The 10,000-nt window shown below is 39.9% G+C and overlaps 1 protein-coding gene across 2 annotated transcripts in view; it reads right to left on the minus strand.

Annotated features, from left to right (window-relative positions):
* Window positions 1-1,536: 1,536 nt before the first annotated feature.
* LOC119579071 (Werner syndrome ATP-dependent helicase homolog) overlaps window positions 1,537-10,000 on the minus strand; it is a 15,154-nt gene continuing 6,690 nt past the window's right edge. The window contains exons 9-19 of one of the 2 annotated variants that reach the window (XM_037926796.1): window positions 9,559-9,644; window positions 8,842-9,029; window positions 7,928-8,107; window positions 6,140-6,251; window positions 5,749-5,890; window positions 5,251-5,407; window positions 4,738-4,860; window positions 4,135-4,282; window positions 3,314-3,455; window positions 2,890-3,017; window positions 1,537-2,643 (exon numbers count right to left, since the gene is read on the minus strand). In XM_037926796.1, coding sequence (XP_037782724.1) covers window positions 1,807-2,643; window positions 2,890-3,017; window positions 3,314-3,455; window positions 4,135-4,282; window positions 4,738-4,860; window positions 5,251-5,407; window positions 5,749-5,890; window positions 6,140-6,251; window positions 7,928-8,107; window positions 8,842-9,029; window positions 9,559-9,644 — 2,243 coding nt within the window. In that variant the 3' untranslated portion in view covers window positions 1,537-1,806. The remainder of the gene's footprint in view (window positions 2,644-2,889; window positions 3,018-3,313; window positions 3,456-4,134; window positions 4,283-4,737; window positions 4,861-5,250; window positions 5,408-5,748; window positions 5,891-6,139; window positions 6,252-7,927; window positions 8,108-8,841; window positions 9,030-9,558; window positions 9,645-10,000) is intronic. The other variant, XM_037926797.1, reaches the window with a different exon arrangement.

Here is a 10,000-nt window from a genome sequence, read left to right on the forward strand (position 1 = left end):
AACTACACAAGCACTTAACACTACAAAAACACTGAACACAAACAGATCTCACCACCAAACAAGCACGCCAAAAAAACAAAAGGATCCCCCAGTCCCGCAGCCTCGTCGTCATCGTTTGGATGACACCATCCTTGACGACGAGAGTAGCGACTCCGAGATCGACGTTGATGCCGATCCCGATCTCTCTCTCTCTCTCTCTCTCTCTCTCTCTCTCTCTCTCTCTCTCTCTCTCTCTCTCTCTCTCTCTCTCTCTCTCTCTCTCTCTCTCTCTCTCCCACTCTGTCTGTCTCCCCCTCCCTCCCTCCTTCCTCTCCCTCTCCCTCCCTCCTTCCTCTCCCTCTCCCTCCCTTCCCCTCCCCTCCCTCTCCCTCTCCCTCTCCTTCTCTCTCTCCCTCTCCCTCTTCGTCTCCCTCTCCCTCTCCCTCTTCGTCTCCTTCTACCTCTCTTTGTCTTTATTCTTCTCATTTCCCTTACTTCTCTCGTCTGGTTCTCTGCCACTACCCAAAGCCAGACATGTCCTAAAGGGAATGTGTAATCATTTTAATTATATTAAGATCATCTGCATCTACAGTTAGTGTCAACAATACTACTTTAAAACTAACTCTAGGCGAATATTTGTCTTCTCTTTTCAGCTGCAGTTTTGAAAAACAGAATATTTATAAATCAGTTTAATACTGGGGAAAAAAATGTGAAACATTAAAGGTATTTTATACTAGGTGCTCATTTGTATTTCAATACAAAAGAGAGGTGTCAAAGTTAGTGTAATTGTAGCATAGCAGAGTGTGACCCTCCTGCAATCCTTCCCAAATATTTAAATTTCTCTTTCCCTCATATAAGTGTTGACCCATACTGTATGCCACAGTGTATCCTCATGAGGCAGCCTATCTGTTGATTATAAAAAGCTACAGCTGTTTGTCTTGCAAAGAAAGAAAGATGATAGAGTAAATTGAATTAATGTTCATTTTTGTTTTCCATATCTCCTCCCTTCTAAATTCATATTCTTGGGTATCTCTTTAAAAGAAAGTTGTTTTTTGTTTTTAAGTATTAATACGATTACTTTATGGGCCAAGAATGTATTTGTTTAAATTAAATATTTTATAAGGTTTGACAGGTATGGTTGTTCCAATAAGTCAGCCTATTTTCCTGGCATTTGTTCTCAGCCACTCATTAATCATTATACATACAGGAACAATAGGCCCTTGCCTCCTTGTGTTCTTTTTTTTCTACTGGTTCTTGAACTTTACTCTTCTGTCATGCACTCTCAAAATTTTGTAGTCTCCTTTGCCTTCTCATTTTCTCTTTATTTTCCTTCTCCTTCTTTTTTTTGTTCTTTCTCCTTCTTCTCCTTCATCTTCCCTTTCTTTCTTCTTAATCTCCTCCTTTTCTTTCTACTTCTTCTCTTTTTCCTTATTCTCCTTCTCCTTTAAATCCCTTTCTTTTTCTTCACCTCCTTGATCAATCTACTCAAAATATGAAAATATATCATCTATTGTTCACTCTTTTCCATACAACAAAGGAATACAATAAATTGATGTGTAGTTTTTTCCTATATTTATTACAAAATCTTTGTAAAATAAAGACAACTAAACTTATTTTTACACCATAGTATTTTATCATTAACATAAAAAGGAAATGTAATCTTGATGTCTACATACATATGTTGTACTTTTTCCTTTCAGGCAAATGTTTCTTCCACAAAGCCTTTTTAGTACCCCAGAAATCTTGCCTGTCTTTAACCGGAAAATGCCACTGGGTATCTGGAATCATCTGGAAATAGTGAATTTTACTCTTCACTTTCCCTTTAACTTATCTTTTAAACAGTGAATTACTCTTCATCTTCTTTTTCATCCTTTTTGCATCAATCCAGCCACTCGATTCCATTTTTTTCTTGCTGTCGGCCAGAATGCGTTCATATTTCTCCTGTGACTCCTGAGAATACTTTTCTTCCTTGTCTGAGTCTGAATCATCATACACAATTCCTCTTTTCTTTGGTGGTGGTTTTGATTTGGTGACTGACTGTGATTTATCCAGTGCTGGTTTGCTATCATCTTTGTCTTTCTTGCCGTTTCCAGTTTTTTCATCTTTATCAGTCTTGAGGGTCCTAAACTCATTCTTTTCCTTTTCCAAAAAGGTTGTTTTATTCTTTTGACCACTGAAGAAGCTGCTGTTACTGCTATCTTCATCTTCTGCTCCAAACAAATCGGCATCAGCATCTACCAAGTCCAAGCTGGGAACAAAATACTTTGATTTGCCAGCCTGCTTGTTTGTACCAACTTCCTCAACATTACTGCATCTATCCTTATCACTATCGGGTGATGATGATGATTCCTCTTTGTCTGTGCCTTGAGTCCCATTGCTCACCTGATTCACTGTCTCTGTGGAATGATTTCTCACACTGCTTCCTTGGGTATCATCACCTTCTTTTAAAGTAGACAGTCCTTTGTCCTCTTGTGTATCTTCCTCTTGTGACGGCGATTTGGAAACCTTGGCTTTGGATGCCGATATCCAGCCTGATGAGCTGCTGGCCTTCGAGGAATTATACTTAAAAGTGTCCAGAGTAGGCTGTGATGTATAGAGCTGCTTGGATGAAACAAAACTGCTGGCTTTATTGCTAGTTGATGGTTTTGATTCTTCACCTTTGCTCTGAAGGGGGAAATTATTTGTTACCTTCTCATAATGCATATATCTGCCAGAAATTCACTATGTTTATTCATTTCTTAATTCCTACAAAAAAGGATGATTCAGGTAAAAAATATATGATTATGCTAAATTCTAAATATTTTTTGAGCATATTTTTCCAAAAATAAACATACAAAGAAATTTCCTACAATATTTCACAAAACAACTAATATCTCACCACCTACAGCAACCTTCTTAACATACACTTACATTTGCTATGTCCTCTCCACCGTCACCTTCAGTTTGATGTGAAAGATTATGTTTGATACAAAATTCCTTAATGTGTTTGACTATGGCAGGACCAAATTTCTGCACTTTCACTTCAGGTATGCCTTCAGCTGAAATCAAAATAATAAAAAAATTATATTTAGTAACTTGTATGATCACAAATCAAACATTTTGTCAAACACAGGAGGTACTTCAGAACTCCAACCCTGGATTTTTCAAGTTGTTTATCTATTGTATCTTTATTTAACCTTGATGAATCATGCAGATGTATAAAAAAAAATAAAATCACAAGTCTATGACAATATTTTTACACAGCTGATTTTATAACAAAAAATTAAACAAAATAACAATCAAAATAAAACATCCACATCAGACTACAGAACACTTCTAACAAAAAAATGCTTACTCATGCGCAGTGCACTAAGTGTCGATGGTCTGGTCTGGGCAAGCTGCAGCAAGACCCTGTTCGTGGCCACCAAATAAGGCATGAATCCACTCTCTTCTCCCAGCTGGTTACGCAGTTCAATCAACGACTGATACAGTTTAACCTGAAAATGTTTTTATCCTCATGAGAGACTGAGATTGAGATTGAGATTGAGATTGAGATTGAGATTGAGATTGAGACTGAGAGAGAGAGAGAGAGAGGAGAGAGAGATGAGAGAGAGAATGAGAGAGAGAATGAGAGTGAGAGTGAGAGTGAGAGAGTGAGAGAGTGAGTGAGAGAGTGAGAGAGAGAGAGAGAGAGAGAGAGAGAGAGAGAGAGAGAGAGAGAGAGAGAGAGAGAGAGAGAGAGAGAGAGGGGGGGACATACAAAACCACATGACTTCTTGTAAGCTTCTGCACATATATCCTTCCCCTATTGCAATTAACCAAGTAATTGCATCATCCATTTAGTTTAGTTTTGGGTAACATCACCTAATTACCTTATTCCTTGATTTTTTTTTATTACAATCAATATTGCCATTGACATAATTAATATTGACATTATGATTATTATAATGTTAACAATATGAAGAGATTTTTTTTTTTTTTTTTATCATGGAAAAGGAAAAATAAACAAAATGAGTGACAGCAAGTAACTAACTCCATGATAAACTTTTGTGGACCCAACTGTGTGTAAACAAATTCAATAAACAAAAATCACAGTGGATATGGCATGTTTGCCATACCAGCATCAACAGAATCAGCATCACCAATCACACATTCTGTCAGTGTTGAATCGCTAACCTTTAGTTCCTCTTCCCGAGGATCGACTGGCGTTGCCTGTTCCTTGTTGCTTCCACTCTTTTCTGCACTGTTTTCCTTGGTCTCTGTCTTTAGGCTCGACATCTGCCCTTGCTTCTGGAGGCTGGAGAGGCCCCGGCAAAGGAATTCACTGCAAAAAGTGCACAGGATGGTAAAAAAAAAATTATAATGAATGAAAAAAAAGATCTGGAGTAGATAAATAAGAATAATAAAAATAAAAATGAAAATAGCAATAATAATTACCCTATCCACCACCACCATCACAGTAACCATTATTTCTTATATACAGTTAAAATCATGATCCTTCATAAAAACAAAAACCCCTCCATGGCAGGCTAATAATTACGGGTAACATTAAAGAATGAATCAAAACAATGGCTGCAGTTACGGTTACAGAAGACCATGACAGCCATAGATTATCTAAGTGTACAATCTATATTTGCATTTTTAACTTGATGCACTCTACTGATATACTTAGTCTTCAAGCAATGACCAAGGATTATTTTTAAAAATATACATATATTTTTCAGAGCAAATCCTACTTAAGAAAAGCTCAAACTCAAAGAAACTAAAAACACATCCTACCTTGGAGTGAATTTGCGACGCCCAACAACAGGGGTCGAGTCTGCAGCCGTTGGTCTCTTTATAGCTATAACATAACGCAGTTCATCACGCATTGTGGCTGAGGGCTGTAGGAGGATCTTGCAACTGTAAAAGAGAATATAAGATTTTTACCCTTTGATTTGATAAGTGTATCTATAAATTACAGGAATTCTATCACTGAAATTGTGAAAATCTTCCCTTCATCTTATCATGTGTTTTCTTGAGTTTGGTGTAACAGCATGTAGTAAAGTTCATCCTGATGTAAAGCTCTTTGAACTATTAAGCATGTAACTATTAAGTGGATTTAGACTCTTTATCTTTCACCTGAGCAGAGTAATAAAAGATGAGATGAAATCAGCTTGAACAAATCCTGAGACTCAACGACTCAAAAGTGTGAGCAACCAGAGTAAGCATCAAGATTACAGGGGGAAAAAAATAGTCTAGTGTAAAAAAAATCAAAAATTAAGAAAAAATCCTAGAAAAGATACCACTCACTTGGGGTTCCTCAGTGCCCTATCTCCTTCCCTGGTGATCCCGATGGCATCATAAGCAAACGTTGAGGCAGACCTTCCCCATCCTCCCCTCCCCCTTCCACCACCCCCTGAGCTTATGGTTGTCTCAGACAGATAGCCAGCAAACACCAACATCTTACCTGCACAAAAAATAAATGAATAAGAAAGTGAACACAAAATAGTACACAAAAGATCAAGGAAATATGAATGCATTTATATATATATATATATATATATATATATATATATATATATATATATATATATATATATATATATATATTATATATATATTTTTTTTTTTTTTTTTTTTTTTTTTTTTTTTTTTTTTTTTTTTTCAGACTAGGCAAAAAAAAAAATTTCTATCTTAACAGGGTATGTCATTTTGTAAATCATTGTATATTGAGACCTCCTCATATTTTCTTTTATCTTACTTTACAGACTTTGTGTTTTTGTTGTATAAAGTAATTTCCATACGTACACAAAGCCTTCCAGTACGATTCATTCCTCTTTTTGCCAGCACCAAAGGACTCTATTCTCTTCCACTGTGGTCGCACCCGTTGGTTGTTCGAACCTTTCAGCACTAGGATGAGAGACCCTATTGCACATTGTCCATTACAACCCTACAGATAAAGTAAATAAATAAATCCCATTGCAACAGCACATATATGAACTACATTAATCAAAATTCCAAATATCTGCTCGATACCAACACAAAAAATAAAACTGTCTTAAAAACCATAATGTATCACCTTTAAGATTAACTACTTCAACCTAAAGTGGAAAAGCAAATCATATGAGAACTACAACAGTGAATCTTCTTCGATCTGTTTTATAATGAGTTTTCCTCTTTCTCCTCTGAAATCACTCACATCTGCTGCCTTCAAAAGGTTAACGGCATCCACGGTGAAGTCATATTTTCCTTCAGTATCGAGTGCTGCTTCAACTCTGCTCTGACCTTTGCTGACTCCTCCACCTGATAGTCTGTAAAATGGGGAATTATGTCACTGCTCAATGAGAAATCTTTTAGCTGAATATTTTATCTAATTTATACTTAAAAGGCAAGAAAACAATTTCACTTTAAAAAGGTAAAATACCAAGTAATTCCTGCAAAAGCCTAAAATAGAAAGATTCCTTAAATCTATATGCCCAGAACACAGTTTCACTATATATATATATAATATATATATATATATATATATATATATATATATATAATATATATATATAAAATATATATATATATATATATATATATATATATATACTGAAAGACCCACATAAAAATAAATGTCACATTAAAGATTCTCATCTAAAATCCTAATAACCACTTCCAGCACTATGATTTATTCTCTCTCTCTCTCTCTCTCTCCCTCTCCCCCTCCCCTTCCCTCTCCCCTTCCTCTTTCTCTCTCTCTCTCCCCCCCTCTCCCCCTCTCTCTTCTCCCCCCTCTCCTCTCTTCCCTCTCCCCCCCCCCCTCTCCCCCTCTCCCTCTCCTCTCCCTCTCCCTCTCCTCCCTCTCCCCTCTCTCTCTCTCTCTCCCTCTCCCCTTCCCCTTCCCTCTCCCTCTCTCCCCCTCTCTCTCTCTCCCCCCCTCCCCCCCTCTTTCCCCCCCCCCCCTCCCTCCCCCCCTCTCTCTTCCCTCCTCCTCCCTCCCTCCCCTCACCTCCCTCCCTTCTCTCTCCCCCCCCTCTCTCCCCCCCTCCCTCCCTCCCTCTCTCCTCTCCTCTCCCTCCCCTCTCTCCTCCCTCCCCTCTCTCTCCTCCCTCCCTCTCCCCCCCTCTCCCCCTCCCTCTCTCTCTCCCTCCCTCTCCTCTCCCCCCCCTCTCTCTCTCCCCCCTTCTCTCCCTCCCTCCCCTCCTCTCTCCCTTCTCCTCCTCTCCCTCTCCTCCTCCTCTCTCTCTCCCTCCTTCTCCCCCCTCTCTCCCCCTCCCCTCTCTCTCCCCTCTCTCTTTTCTCCCTCCTCTCTCTCTCCCCCTCTCTCTCTCTCCCTCTCTCTCTCTCTCCCTCCCCTCTCTCTCTCCCTCTCTCCTCTCTTCCTCTCTCTCTCTTCTCTCTCTCTCTCTCCCTCTCTCTTCTCTCTCTCCCCTCTCCTCTCTCTCTCTCTCTCCCTCTCCCTCACTCTCTCCCTCTCTCCCTCTCTCCCTCTCTCTCCCTCCCCCCTCCCTCCCCTCCCCCCCTCCCTCTCCCCCTCCCTCCCCCCTCCCTCTCTCCCTCCCTTCTCTCCCCCCCCTCCCCCCTCCCTCTCTCCCTCCCCTCTCCCTCCCTCTCCCCCTCCCTCCCCCCCTCCCTTTCTCCCTCCCTCCTCCCTCCCTCTCTCCCTCCCTCTTCCCCCCCTCTCTCCCTCCCCTCCCTCCCCCCCCTCTCCCTCCCCCCTCCCTCTCCCTCTCCCTCTCCCTCTCCCTCTCCCTCTCCCTCTCCCTCTCCCTCTCCCTAGTAACACCTTTAAAAAAACATTGACAACCTTTTCTGTCTCCTGTCCTTTAGTTATTTTCCTTTTCTAACACATTTTATTAAGTTTTGAAAAAGAAAAAATCAAATTTGCCATAATCTCTATAAATGAGGTTATCCCCCCACCCCCCACCCTCTCTTATACCCTAAACATCCTGCACTCTTTCTCTACTGCCTTTCTCTCCATCCTTCCCATCAGGTTACCCACATGCGAGTGCAGTTGTCACAGCAATCACTCTTTGGGGTCTGATCTGGGGGGCGGGACGTGAAGTGGGAGAGGATCTCTGCACGTCGGCAGGTTGTTATGGTTAGGAACCTCTCCATCCTGCTCATCATCTCTCTCCGCCGTTCCTGGTATCGCTGGTTTTTTATCTGGCTCAAAAAGTAGCTGTAGGGGAAAGAAGAAATTGTTAAGAGTGGGAATTTATGGTGGTCTGAAAAGTGTTTATTATGACAAATTTAGGAGAAGGTATGAATGAGAATGAATGTCTTTGAGAGATGTATTTGACACATTCTGATTATACCATCACCAGAAATGTGTGTAAATCGGAATGATTTGTAATCAAAACATGCCAAATACATCTCTTATGCTGTGAAGATATCTGTTCACATTCATACCGTTTTCCTACATAATGGTCATCTTGTTTTTCATTATTCTCTCCCTCTCTTAAGACAAAAATACATAGCTTAAATTCTTTTTTAATTCAAGCTGGAGTATCAGACCTAACTGAGAAAGCTACTCAGTATTCATCTACTTTCCATGAAAGCAGATAGTTATGAAGTCAAATTTTGTTTACCAGACTAAACAAAACATATCTAAACTGAATATATGCTTTTTAGAAATAAGTCTTTGCAATCTCGAAATAAGACCTTAGGCATTCCCTATTGAAACTTGTAAACAATCCCATCCCACTGTCCTATCCCCTGTCCTCTTTCCCTGGGACTCAACAGATCTTTCACTGCTGGAGTAGAGTGATCTCTGGCCTAGTGTTGTATATATCTTTCTTACTTTTTGGCTTTCTATATATATACTGCTTTGTAATCTGTACACATGAATACTCAAATTCATTAATACACTACCTCTTTAAGTCATCATCTATTCATTCACAAAACTGAACTCACCGATGCACTGCAAAGTCTTCTGGTGCATACAGAACAGTACATACGGACGGCAGGCCATCTCGTCCTGCACGACCTATCTCTTGATAGTAAGACTCGTGGTTACTTGATGCTCCATAGTGGATGACTTGCCGAACATCAGGTTTGTTTATACCCATTCCAAAAGCAATGGTGGCAACAATAAGATCTGCCTGGAGGGAAAAAAAAAATGGATAGGGCAATAGGAAATGAAAAATAGACAAACAAAAATTAGGCCACCTCCAGTTATATTAGTTATATGTAAACAATATAAAAGTAATAAATACCACACTGAAATAGTCTATGAAAAGAAATGGCCAGGTTCAAGTGACAATGTACAACGATTTCTCAGATGTCTGTGAATCCCAGAACTATACCACCTTCAGGACTAACTAAACAGTTATCAATATATTAAAGGATGTCTAACATTCACTTACAATACTATCCCAAAGTACACACGATAAATAATGGACAAAATGAAATGAAACACAGAAGGGAAATGATAAAACTATGATATGTTAGACTTAACATTCAGATGGCACAAGAAAAAGAAGTACTGGCCAGCATAAAGTAATATTCTCGGTGTTAAAAGTCTGTCTTTGTATTTATTTTCAATGTTGACTCAAAAGATCAAAGATTTAATGTTACCTTTCATAGTTCATCTATCAATTACATTTCAAGGGTACTTTCAATGTAACATACCTTGTCATACATAAATTGTTTGTGTGCCTCATCTCGCTGACCTGGTGTCATCCCTGCATGGTATTTTACACACTTTACACCCAAACCTGTAGGGATATTTAGGAATATATAGGAACATTTTTTCATCAAAATATGAAAAAAAAGAAATGTAGAAAAATACTCAAAGTCAATGTAAGGCAACAAAACATTAAGAAAGGAAGATATTGAGGGAGAGGGACAGGGAGAGGGAGAGGGACAGGGACAGGGACAGGGACAGGGACAGGGACAGGGACAGGGACAGGGACACGGACAGGGACACGGACAGGGACACGGACAGGGACACGGACAGGGACAGGGACAGGGACACGGACAGGGACAGGGACAGGGACAGGGACAGGGACAGGGACAGGGACAGGGAGTGGGAGAGAGAGAGAGAGAGGAAGAGGGAGAGGAGAGAAAAGTA

The sequence above is a fragment of the Penaeus monodon genome, chromosome 11, assembly GCF_015228065.2.
Source record: "Penaeus monodon isolate SGIC_2016 chromosome 11, NSTDA_Pmon_1, whole genome shotgun sequence".
Taxonomy (NCBI): Eukaryota; Metazoa; Arthropoda; class Malacostraca; order Decapoda; family Penaeidae; genus Penaeus; species Penaeus monodon.